General features: G+C 41.9%; 1 protein-coding gene across 1 annotated transcript in view; it reads right to left on the bottom strand.

Moving 5' to 3' along the window:
- Positions 1-13,442, bottom strand: part of faf1 (Fas (TNFRSF6) associated factor 1) — a 49,846-nt gene that overhangs the window by 33,675 nt on the left and 2,729 nt on the right. Inside the window, exons 3-7 of the mRNA XM_088312733.1 lie at positions 12,956-13,002; positions 11,428-11,693; positions 11,247-11,338; positions 10,321-10,412; positions 4,091-4,196 (exon numbers count right to left, since the gene is read on the bottom strand). Coding sequence (XP_088168859.1) covers positions 4,091-4,196; positions 10,321-10,412; positions 11,247-11,338; positions 11,428-11,693; positions 12,956-13,002 — 603 coding nt within the window. The remainder of the gene's footprint in view (positions 1-4,090; positions 4,197-10,320; positions 10,413-11,246; positions 11,339-11,427; positions 11,694-12,955; positions 13,003-13,442) is intronic.

The following is a 13,442-nucleotide window of genomic DNA, read 5'->3' as shown; positions in this document are numbered from 1 at the left end:
GAGTGTAATATCTATGTTTGACCAGCCGCACTACAGGGATTTGCCTGACCGCCTAGCCACTCTATGAGAAGAGGGCTAAAGGGAGGAAAGGAGAGGCATAAACACTAGTAATGAAGAGACGGCTGTCAGAGGTTAAAGCAGCCTGAGAGAAACAACAAACTAATGCCCACCACAGAGAGAGTGAAGGTGAGAGGTGGGGACGGAGGAGAGTAGAGACACAAATTGAAAGTAGAGGACAAGCTGCTCCCTTTGTGGAAGGAGAACACGGCAACGCAATGGACCATCCCGCCTACATAAACTGCCCGTAGATGACATTTTAAGTCTCAACTTTATACAACGCGAGACTACACTGCATGCTGTGCTCGACTAACAACACCTCTCAAGTATTTAAACAAGTTGCAGTACCTTACTGAGCTTTAACGACCGCATTTAGCCAGGAGCACTGACCAATACAATACAGCAGCAATACTGTCTAATGCTGCCCCCTGTCTTCCATACCGGTAATTGAACTGGTGATTATTTTTTTCTTAGTGATAAATATGTCAAAATAGAATTGCATTTTGACATTTATCCATAAGAAAAAAAATATGACTTCCTTCGCATTGTTGTGAGCAAGGCATGGTGCCAAATATTGCAGGAGAGTTACAGTAGACGATTCTAAATAAAAACAAGGATGGAGTCGAAAATACCAGAGCTAAAGGGGCGAATGTATTTACGGTCACACCATTTCAATTTGTGGCGTTCTAAGACTCATCAAGAACACTGGCCTGCCTGGCTTGGGTGCTGAGCGACAGGGCAATGCTTCTCACAGCAAAATTAATGATCCGATCATTGTAAATGCCAATTGCCTGTAATCCCCGCCTGGAAGCGAATCAAAGAGTTTCCATTAAACAGTCACAAGCTTTCTCCCTCGTGCTCCCTTTCTTCATCTCCCCAAGGCACCAGATGTCTTTCATTCCTTTATTTCAGCCGCCCTTCCTTTTCTCAGCTCAGGAGACTTGTCATCTTTTGGTTCCTATATGGCTCCCAGCTGCGAAACACGGATGGGCCTCAGGCCCAACCCCGGGGGGGCAGCAGAGGAGGGAAATCCCCAGGACAACGGGTCTAGTCACGGACACCTCTGAGCCCGGCAGCCATCTCTATTCTACCCGCTACTTCCCTGGCAAACATTTGCTCTACAGCTTAGCTCACATGCTAGCCAGCTACTTACCCCCACACTCTTGTCTAGTAATGCCAATCAGAGTGTACCCAGCCCTGTCCTCCGGACCCAGAGAAGAAAGAAGTTAGAGATGGGACACTGGGAGACACATGGAGAATGAAGGCGCAGAATAGGAGGGGCAAGGCCAGATCTCTAAGAGCCACAAGGCAAAGCCAGAGCCTTGTGCAAAGACAAACAAGATGACAGGACTGTCCCTATTGATATGCACAAGCGGGAGCATCAGCTAGTTTTCAGTGGGACAAAAGAGGAAGCAGCAAGAGAAGGGTGCTCTGTAGTGGAGTCCATATGTCTGTGACTAGACACAGTATGAACAGAAAGGGGAGCCAGGTTGGTTGAATATGGTGTTACTTCTTTGTTGCACACTCAAGTCCTAGTAGGAGCACAAATACACTCCACAGCCCGGATGGCAGAGTTACTGATGGCGTAGCGGTCCACTCGCCTGACTTGGGTGCAGGCAGAGTGGGTTCAGTTCCCACTCAGTGACGACGTGAATGGTTGGTTGTTCGTCGTTTACCCGGTGACTGACTGGTGACCAGTAGTAGTAGAAATGTAGCGCAACTTTTGCTCAGTCATCCGCGACATTAAACTCCAGTTCCTGGCAACCCTTAACAGATAAGTGTTATAGAAAATGGATGGATTTATCCATGGATAGCCATTTGATCACATTCATTTTTTTTGTTTTTTTTAATGTGATCTTCTGAAATCCGTGTCAATGCCAAGGTCGTTTCGACATTCGTAAATGATTGCATGACATGCCACAGCTACATCCTATTTCTCTTCAGAGCGTAAATTAAAAGACTCAATTTCACCTTTAGGTTACAGTCAAGTAGTGAATTCCATTTTGCCTCAATTGAGTTGAGATGCAATCAGTTAACAATCTCTTCAATAATTGCAATGTGGGACAATATCATTGCGGTCAGTGTGACTGAGAGGTAAACAAGGTAATTCCTTACTACTTATTCTAGCATTCACGTTTGCCTTCTTATTCGCATCAAGCAGGCGCCACACACACACAACTAGAACTACTAGCCTAATGCCTCAGCTGCTACAAAAGCAAGTGAGACACACGGCACTTCTTAATGTTTTGAGCATACAAGGTACCATTAGAATAATCTGTTTAAGATGCAATGCTTCATAAAAACAATGCACCAATTAAACCAGTGAGTCTTATGATTTTTTTTTTATTTATTTATTTTAAATAGACCCGTTCATTGATATTGGCACTATTAATAATAGTCATTAAAATACAGTACTGCTACGGACTTTGTTGGTTATTGGTGACTTGCAAATGGAGCTTGTCACTAAGTCCCTACGTAGTGACAACATTATTCAATTCATCATCATGGTCCTGTGCAAGAGAGTAAATACGTAAAAGGCGCGGTCAACATAGGGTGGGCAGAATCCAAATCTATTCAGGTTAAAGTTCTGGGCCTCATTTTCTCTACAGGGGTCGCCGAGATGCTTAAAGACAAGCATGCGTAAGGGAACGACCACAACATGGAGGCCCGTTAAAGCCCACATTGTCCCTGGTTGGTTTCCTACAGCCTCTTACGGCACCCCCACCATGCCGACAGTCCTTAGTCTACTTTCTGGAACCATGGTTGCCCCCCTCCCTCACCACGGGGAACCCTCCCCAGTGTTTGTAATCCCAGTAGAAACACTTAAGGTTCACAGTGGGTGCTCATCAAAACCATCTGGCTGAGAAGATGATGACAAGAGGAGGAGGAATAGGACAGTGCAAATAAGGAGAAAGCCAAGAAACCAGGGAGGCAAGATGCCTCCTTCCAGTTCAGAAGCTGGTTATACTAATCTGGTCAATTAGCACCATTACAAACCCTGCACGCAGCCTGATTATTATCAGTATGGTCTTCACACTTACGGAGGAGCAAGACCCTGTGCACTGGTGGCAGCAGTGAGCAAGCAGTAACTTCCCATTGTGACTGGAGAGTGAATAATTAGTTTAAAAAAAACTCAGCAAATTGGAAGAGAGAGTTAAAGAAGTTAAATATTGTTATTACATGGTTCTTACTAGAAATAGTTCAGTGAAAAGTAAGTAAAAGTAAGCCTTTTTTTTTTTAGAAAAAGCAAAAATATCAACCCATGCATTTTTTCGTTAGAACCCACTGAGAGTCATCAAGAAGAGGTCGGCTACAAAAAATAAATTCACATTATGCTGCAACGATAACAATAAATACTTTTATGCTCCAACACAAGTGTTTGCGTGTGGTTAACAGGATCATTATCTGATGTCAGCGTGAGTGTGGAAACTCCACATTGCTGACAAATACCGCCTTCATTTTCAATTTAAATATCTTCAATGTTCATATCTAGAGATTAGCATGAGTTTAATTAAGTATAATTCTAGACCAGTGCCAACCACCACAATCATTAACATACCGGAGAATAAAAACACACCTGACAGTGTCAATCATAGCTTTTTAAAAGTAGAATTTGAGAGCTATTTCCATTGGATATTAAAAAGTTTTTTTTTCTTCAGTTACAGGTAAAAAAAAAAAATCTTATGTTCAAATGAAACAATGTTCAACCGTCCTTGAGTGCTAAGACTTTTGAGAGTAAAAGTCCTTTTACTGGGAGGGTGGAGGAGAAAAAGAGGGGGTGACATCGGGCCCCAGCTGCGAGAGTAATTATGTACTTGGAAATGTGATCATTTGTGATGAATAATGAATCGATGGTTGAGATAGACTAGCAATGTTCAGCAAATGGAAGGGAAGCTGCGTGATGGGAAACCAGAGCACCCGAATATTACGTATGCAGGAGTCCATACATGCGACGGTGCATATTTATAAGGATCTACTGATCCTATGTGTAGGCGTGGATGTGTCTATGCGCGTGTGCCCTGTTTCCACTTACCTCTTGTATGGTTCTAGATCCTGGAAAGTTGAGGCTGTAGTCCCTCTGGGCCTCATGGTGACTGATGACCAGAAGGAAGTTCTGGTTAAGCGAGTCTGGGAGAGAACTTGACAAAGAGCGAGACAAGAGAGAGAGAAATGGAGAAAGGAACACTTTGGGGTTGAATAGAATAAAATAATGCACATAGAAGATTGACGCGTAAAAAAAACCCAATGTCATTGTATCCCCCAATCAGATAATTAGATGCGTGACAAACTAGAACAGCTGCTTCCAAGTTGAGCGAACTTCATACTTAGGGTCAAAGATATATATTGCCAACGATATTGTGAACATTGTTTTATCGATGTGCAAATTTACATTATTATTAGTACTGTCTCAAAATGAGAACCGAGCAGAGGCATCGACGGCAAAGGAGGGGGAGGAGGTGATGAAAGTCCTCATTCAGTGAATAAGCGGGCAGTATTCAGTCACGTAAATTAGAACACAACATTTTTTTTAAATGGAGCAAATATGGAGTAGTCTCAGCGAATGATATAATAATAGCAAGACGTCCCCAGCCTGGAAACGGTTTAGAATTGACAGAGCTGGTCAAAATACCATTGCATGTAAGCTAAGGCAAATTACGGTAGCTGGGAAGAACCGTCCAAAAACAAATCTGTTCCACTGCCACTTGCCAACGAACCAAAAGAAGGAATACGTCAAATTTTGTGACTCCACAAGCATGGCTATTGCTATAGAAGAGGTAAGAAAATCAGAACACCACTGAGAAAACATTCACTGAGTCATTTAGCAAACACGTATTGTGCCATATGCCAACAGAGGTTAGCAAAGCATCACAAATGCATTTCACTTGCATTTCTTTCTGCAGAGTTTTAGCCAGTTGTATGCTGCAGTGCGATTTGGTTTAAAATATTTAATTTTGATAATTTTTTAACTTTAAAAATAAATAAGAGCTGTTTTTTTTTTTTTTTTTTTCAAAAAAGAGATTCCTCTTTTTTTTTTTTTTTAAATAAATAAAATAACCAAGATATATTTATTTCACCCACGCACAGCCCATCCCGCCACAGATTCTCCATGTCCCATCCGTTGAGTTTGTAATATTGTGTGGAATACCATTGACGCAGGTAAAAGGAAGTGGTCAAAGATGATCGAACTAAGCGCAACACATAAAAGGCAAGCTTAAACATGTTCCGAAGTGATATTTTCCTGCGCCAGAGGAGGGTGGGCGCCTCCTCTGTCCTCTGGGGGCTCGTCACCCACTTCACAGGTTATGTCTAAACAAGCCTCAGCACAGCGGGTTCCACAGTAACAGCATGGTGTCCTTGAATCAGCTCAATTTGATAACCATCCACCTTTGACGAAAAGAACCACGGATGGCAGTCATCACAACCTCAACCACAAGACCAAAAGCTGACTTCAAATAGTTTATATAAATGTACAGCAGATCAACTGCATTTTAGACTTGACCAAACTTTAAATTCACATATATGCATTTAATAATAATGAAAAATAAAAAATAAAATGCGTGTATTTTCATACCATATTCAGGTTTAAGTAGGAAGTTGTTATTTTCCATATTCAGTTGGGCCCAGGCAAAGAATTTTGTCAGCGATAGCCACAACGCAAAAAGCAGACACTTTGTATGCTTCACGTGAAGGAGGCGGCGGTAAGGAATCAACTTTTGGAAGCTTCATTTACAATAAGCTGCGAGGTTAAGTAGCGTTTTGAGCAAACGCTGGGTCTGTGCGATTGAATATCAATGGGAGGCTTAAGGGCCGAAGCAGACACTTAATCAGGGCTCAGAACCCAAGGAGAGAGGAAGACTTGGGGGAAAGACAAGGATGGGGAATTAATATGTAGCATACACATTAATTATGCAATCACAGTCTTAATCTGAGCAGATCTGGGCGAGCTTATGCTAACAGAAGCTCAAATTTACAGTAATGACAGCATATTTACATTGACTAAAACTACGGAATCAATATGTAAATGTAATGTTTGTTGTAGCTAACCAGGGAAGATTGGAAATGTGTGGAGTGGGAAGGATGGATGCATATGTAATTGGGTTGCGCAGAAGGGCGAGAGAGAGAGATGTGTGTCTAACAGCATAGAGTGGGGAGCAAGAGAGCGAGCAGAACTGGTAGGCGTAGGGACACATAAATAAGGATCGAGCTAATATCGTGATTATGTTTGGACACAATCCTGAGACACTGCTGGCAGGCAAGTCGACTTCTAAACAGACAGCGATGGAGGGTAAACTGACTGGAAGTGTTACTCTGTCCTTCCAGCAAAGAGGGAACATCTTATCAAGCGATGATGGCAGACTGACGAGCCATTTGGTGTTTGCCTGGTTGGAGTTCTGTTCAAGATTTAGTTTGCTCATTGTGTTCTACGGTACAAATATAGTCACGTAAAATATCAAACATCAATGGAAAGGAAACCATTTGGAGTGACTCATTTTTGTGTCATTTCCCATCGCTCTGCTGGGGCCAGCTGCTACTCACACCAAGTTCAATTTAAAACAAACATCCACTGGATGTTAGGAGGTTTTGATTTTTTTTTTTTTAACCTCGACAGTTTGACAATCATGTTAGCTTGATTTGTATTTTTGATTTAATATTGCCAAGTTGCCAGGTCTTCAAGCAAGGGAAGCGTCGACTACTCTGCAGGAAAAATTCAGGTCCAGCTCGTTCAATGGCCAACCAGTCAGCCAGATACGTCAAAACATGAACTGAGGTCAAGAGTTTGTTGTTGGCAACATTTTCACATGACTTCTCAAGAATCAGTAGGTTGTTACTTTGCATTCGTTAAAGCAGCCTTGTGCGACCAGGTTTAGCGCCAAGGCTCAGGCACTTGTTGGAATACAATTTCTTCTATAAATAAAACATACTTATGACCTTTGAAATAAAATGCACGTAATTACTCATTCCTTCAAATGCCCATTCCTAATCCTTGCTGCTTTCACCGCAAGGGATGCGTTGTGGACGCCTAAGTGTTTGCTTGTGCCTTTAGAGGTCTCTTTCTAACTGAACACATACACTCCGTGACATTCTAGGTTGAATGGCAGCATCTGAAGGTACTTGACATGGCATAAGGGGTGCCGGAAGGAAAATGTCATTAAACTTTATAGACAGAGAAAATGGAGCAGTTTGGGGAGAGAAGAGCGGGCTAAACAGATTGGTTTCATTCTGAGGTAAGCCCATCTCTTAAAGCTGTGAGTCCCCATGGCACAGAGCAGACTCTAGACCTTATTAAACTTGCACTGCCAAACACGTGCACACACGCACACACACACACACACACACACACACACACACACACACAATGTGGCATGTGCATAGAGAAGTACAAATACCCAAGCACACAATGTGGCAAATGCATTCTTCCCAACCTCCCATCCACCAGCACATGCAGATAAAAGCACACCAAACTCAAATACGACCAGTTGTTTCCAAACCGAGGTCATCTTACCGCCTCCAATTTTTGCATCCGCAACAAAGGCGGAGGTTGCGAACCCATTCGGGCTCGGTTGTATTTTGCTCGGCCATCGTGTTCCGAAACAGCATGCTCACTGTTGAATACCTTCCTTCAGGCTTTTACCCGGCCTGCTAGCTGCCCCTCGCAAGATCTGTGCATCAACTGCTGATCACGCAAACCGCAGGTGCAATAAAATCCCACAACTCCTAATGAATCATTTTTGCAATTTAAAATTTCTATGCCGGGTCAAATGAAAATAACTATTCTTTGGCAAACAGCCTCCAGGTGAGTTTGAGCTCAGAATAAACAGAGAAGAAAGCAAAGAGGCGCACTTGAAATATTTATCAGGCCTTCATCATTTATGCAAGAGATGAGCTCCTCCTCGACACCCGCTCTTATTCACCGACATAGACACAGAGAGAACATGCTTCAACTGTGCGATGCCAACAGCTTATCATATCGCTAACTAAATAACTAGCGGAGATGAATATGAATATGTGTTCGTAGACTTCCCAAAAAGGCTTCGGATTTATTTCCAATCAAACAAAGAAAACTAAGAGGAGTTTACTCAGCAGAGTCGTAATGACACCGCAGCACTGTTTAATCAGCCCGTTTGGCGAGACGTGCACAGCGCATCAGCCAAAGTCATTGAATTATGTGACATCACAATTTTTAGTCAGCAAAAGAAAAAAAAAAGTGAAGCTACAATTTGGTGGGTACATTGTGGACCTGATTAAGTGTAGTCAAATATTTAACTCGCTTATATTGGTTACGATTTTAGAAAACGGCAACCTTTCGTCTCGTTCTCCAATATTAATATCATCAATATTAACGAGTGTGCCTTAAATTCATTCTTGCTAACGACCTGAATCCTATTGTGTCCACTGTGTGTGTGAGTTTGTATGTGTATGTGTGTGATTACATTGGTGAGCTCGAGTGAAAAAGTTAAATATCTTAATGTGGCTCATGTATTTGTACAAAAGTGTGCAATTGAAGTACACTGCATTATGCCACAACTTTGTTATTGAAGTGAAGCGGTGTCCTTGGAAACTTTAGGTTGGGGCTGGCGCTTTCCAATACACACAGTACATACAAATTGTGTGCACTGGATATATAAAATGTGTGAGCAGTTTATTTTTGTTGCGATCCAACAGCTTGTCTGGTCCCGCTGGAGGGTACGACCCCGCCCCTTCACTGTGATCACCTATCCTATCGCTGTATGGCAAAGGAGTCATTATACGCGCACAAAATTTATATACAAACGTGTGTGTGCGTGCAAAGCGGAAGGGCGGTGGGGGGTGGGCGCTTCAATTCATCTCCAACTGTCCTGCACCAAAATAGCTAAAAGGATAATGAGCTCCCGACACCTAAAATTATATCGATGATACTTGGGAGAAAAGGCAAGGGTGCTGCTAAAGAAGATGACAAGAGGCAGACGCAGCGAGGGTGATTGGCTGCCAACTCAACATGACGCCCACTTAGCTTTAACTAGCAGTTAAAGCGCAAACTGTGAATTGAAGCGCCGGTAGCTGTCAACACAAAGTAAATGAAGAGGTTTCAGTGAACTTTCTGTTTGTTCTGTATTTTGCAGTTATGGTCAGCAATACAGAAGAAAATTTCCATTTGAGGGATTATAATCCATTTGAAATTATTTCAACCCCACGCAGTCACACATTGCTGTTTATAAAAGGGTGTGTAGTTTTTTTGTTTGTTTTTTGACGCAGTGATTAATTTCTCTTTAGATTTGTATGATGACTGTTAAGAGTTTGATCTTGGAACACATAGTTGAATTATTTTCCTATGGGAAATCTGCTTTGAAATTATAACCTCAATTTTGGAGGTCCTACGGTTGTAGTTTTAGCAATATTATATTTTTTGAAAGTAGATGATGCTGACGAATAAACAACAATACCGACTCCATTGCTATAACAGAATTAATAATTCGTAATTTAGGACAGAGGAAAATGTTTTAGAGTTATCAATGGCAATACTCAGTTTCACATATTAGACTACATTAAAAAAAAGAACATTTCCTAAATTTTGCTTTCCAATTTTATTCCCCAATAAACTTCTTCTCATCCTTTAATTAGTGTGAAGCAAAGGGTATACATTCTTCATTGGGTGATGTTCGCGTGACAGTGATGAAAGGACAATCGTGCATTCAGCTGCCAACAATGATTGTATTACTGCTGTGGCTTTACAGCAAGGTGTGTGACATTTCCAAGGGAAAGGTTGTTAAATCTGCCGAGCGTTTAGAGAGATGAACGGACCGGTGCTGGATTAATAGAGCACGCCCACAAAATCCCAAGTACCACATGAACCGTTAAAAAAAATGGACCGAACTAGTAAAATAAAATATGGTTAGAATATAATATAAAGTGTGATATAAAGCACACATACACACGCACACGTGCCCGTTTATATACACTGTCTGAAAAGACAAACAACTATGTCAGGTGGGAATATACAAATAAGGGAAATAAAACTATTATTTACACAAGGTATTGCAGCAGCAGACATTTCCCGCAAAATGTCACAAAGAATGAGAGGAAATAAAGGGACCCACTGGGCAAATGCCTCTTAAATAAGACTAGTGGCGTGACTTGCTCTGGAACTGTCAACTGCTAGTTATAGACTGCCACCTGGTGCAATTTCTCAGCTACTACACTGCTCCGAGTCATGCCAGAGATGCCAGATGGAGTGCAAGGGTGGTTGGAAGGCGGATTTTTGAGAAATCAATTGAAGGCAAATACCTGTTTTTGCTGGTGCTGGCGGTTGGGGCAATATCGGGGGTCAGGACATACAGGCTGACGTTCCTTGGCAGGTGTAAACTTCGTAGCACCGTCTGAAGCAAAGAAACAATCATGTGGGCTGTGCAGAGCAGTTTAGCACTTGGTTACGATACAAGATGTGGCCTGATGTGTTAAAATGGAATTTGAGCAAGCTTGTTAAATGAAAACAGGCAGGTAAGAAGTACAGTATAAAAAGAAAATCAAATTGATGGTTCATGATTTATGGTTCAGTTTGAAAATCTTTTTTTACTGATGTATTTAGGGCCGGGGGATAAGGCTTAAAAAATGTTTTGTTCCAGCTATTTTTTCGCCAAAAATTAACCTAGTTCCACTGCCAGATGAATAATAAGATTATATTGCTATCTTCTTTCGTCAGATAAGAAAACAAGTGAAGTAAGTGTATTAAGTGAAAATGTTCCTTTAAACATGATTGTTGCCAAAATTAACATTTTAAATGTTCAACAATTTAAAGTATAACCATGAATAATTGCTTTTACAACATACAAATGTGTAGCAGGATTTTGGTCATGTCCAGCGCAATGTACTCCATGATTTCCGTTCACCAAGGTTGTTTCTCATCTTCGGAAAAATGCCTTCACTCATGTTACGGATTTCTTATCAGGCATTAAGCTTTAATGAAAAATTTCAGGGGTCAGAAAAGTCACTAAATTGGGTGACTAAAATCCTCAGCTGTCAAACCTGACTGTGCTTTTGCAAATTCGAGCTGTTCGTAGCCATGTTCTTAGTGTCAGCGGTGCACATCAGTGAGGACGCGCGTTCAAAAAATAAATAAATAAAAGATTTTACAAATTAATTTGAATTAGTGGATAATATCAATTACTTGCCCAGCCTTAAGTGTGTTTCATCATTAACAGGTGTAAACTTACACTATCGGACACGTCGCCACTCTTCCATCCTTTCAGCTGCATTTTAGATACAGGAATTCCAAGCTCTGTCTCAAGAATTTGTTTGATTTCACCTGTGGTTCAGGGCAAAAAAAAAAAAAAGTATGACAATAAGCAAAAGGTATTGCTACAGACAGTTTGTAGTGCAAGTGCTGCTGCTCACCGACTGTGCTGCCTTCCTCGAGCACAAGCTCAACAGTGCGTTGTCGGTATTCCACCCAAAAGTTGAGCATCCGAGGCAGGCGCTCTATGATGTGTCGGGAGGAAGGTGCGCTGGGGCAAAACGTGGAAGCCAAGGAAGACAACGGAGAGGGGGACGAAGACGAGGAGGACTGCGAAGGAACGGCACCTTCGGCTACTACATCGGCTGCTTCTGATTGGCTGTGAGGTCCATACATGGTGGCCTGGCTCGCCTCACTGGAAAAGTTACTGTCAAAAGGGTCAAATGGTTGACGGCAGGCATTGCAAAAGAGTGGCTCCATTAAATACAGAGTGGACCCTCCGACGTGCTAAAACTTTTTAGGGGAAAATATGCCTCGAAGGCTAACTTAAGAGCATATATCCATACAACAGTTTTGTGGAGTGCAGGTGGTTCCCAAACGGCAATAACAGCACGTGATGTGAGCGTGTCTAACAAAGGCAAAATCGGCCAGCAAGGTTTTCCAAGAGCTGTAGGCCTTTTCCCCAATCATCTTGCACAAGAGGATACATGGGAAAGGAAGTGTATTGTGAAACAGGAGCGCTTGTGTAGCCACCAACTGGCTCCACTTCAACTTTGTGAACTGGCCAATGGTCGCCGCTCTTTTTCCAGTGCCAGCCACTTAAGTAAATGTACTGGTTGCTGGTCACACTGCCAGTCAGCATCCATTCACGGCAGTGAGTCCCTTTTGAAAGGCTAGCAATAATCTCATGGCCCAAGGGCCTGAACCACGCTGCAGCACATGCATACACACTAGGTCTGCAAATACAACACAATGCGTGGGTTCAGATGGCCTTTGTGCATTCATGATTGTCAGCTAACCGTAGATGCAGTGTGAAGGGTACAAAAGATTCTTTTCTGTTCAGAAACTGTGCGACACCGAGCTTAGATGAAAGGCTCCTTGAAAAGCAATTTGGCAATAGGGCAAATTAATTGTTGACGGGTAAATGAAGCAAAATCAGTTTGGTAAATTCATTCAGGGTTCTCTGAACAAGTTAAAACTATTTTTTGTATAAAACATCTGTATTTTACATTTGATATAATGTATTAATTGTGTTAATTTCCTATGGGATAATGATTTCCAAATTTAAACAACAGTTTTTTTCAGATATCCATCTGCATAGTGATGTATTTGGAATATCATCTCGGCATGGACGCACACAAAAATGATACAAACCCATATTCCAGATTGTGATCATTAAAAAAAGGTCACCAAATTGTACCGCTCAAGAGATATAACAAGTTTTATGCAAAACTTTTGGAGGGTTATGTCCGTACTTTTACGTTTCAGTGCCTCATGCGCCCACGCCCTGAGCTACTGTTCAAATATGTCAGGAGGATGTCTCCGTGACAACGCTGATTTCATGTGCAGCTATGTGGCCTTTGAGACGACGGCGACAACAGGAGTAGGTGGCCAAGTGTGTCGTGCACGCACTCATCTCCAATTGCTTTTCTCTTCAATACAGTGACTGGGTGAGATCTGGCTTCTTACCTTTGCAAGATGCCATTCTCTTGTGGTATCACCCCATTGATGGCAGCCTGTAATTACAAAACAAAGAAAAAGTCATTCGGTTGAGCCAATTCTATTGTATCAAAAGAGAGTGTAACATTGTGCACAATGGAATAAGAAAGCTCTGAACAACAACAGATTTTGCTCACTAAGATGATCCTTTGTTTGAGGGACAATTGTATAGATCCCGAACACTCGCTGTACACCACTGCAACAAAGGGCAAAATAACAGAAGTTCAATTGCCTGTTGGTTTTGTATAACAGAAATTTCCAGGCACAAGACGTGATTTGGCCCAAGAGCAATCACGATGCGTGAACGCCACAAGGATGGTCAAATTTGGAGTCTGAAGAAAAATGCCTTCAATTATCTGCAAAATCAACTCTCACAGTGCATCTCACTAGGCTCCATTTCAGCTTGCGTCAAAAAGGATTATTTTGCTTCTTTTTTCTGAAAAACGCTGGTAAGATA

The sequence above is a fragment of the Idiotropiscis lumnitzeri genome, chromosome 13 (genome assembly GCF_059441095.1).
Source record: "Idiotropiscis lumnitzeri isolate Australia: NSW breed Sydney's pygmy pipehorse chromosome 13, RoL_Ilum_1.0, whole genome shotgun sequence".
Taxonomy (NCBI): Eukaryota; Metazoa; Chordata; class Actinopteri; order Syngnathiformes; family Syngnathidae; genus Idiotropiscis; species Idiotropiscis lumnitzeri.
Note: the sequence above shows the minus strand (reverse complement) of the source record. Positions and strands in the feature narration are given on the sequence as shown.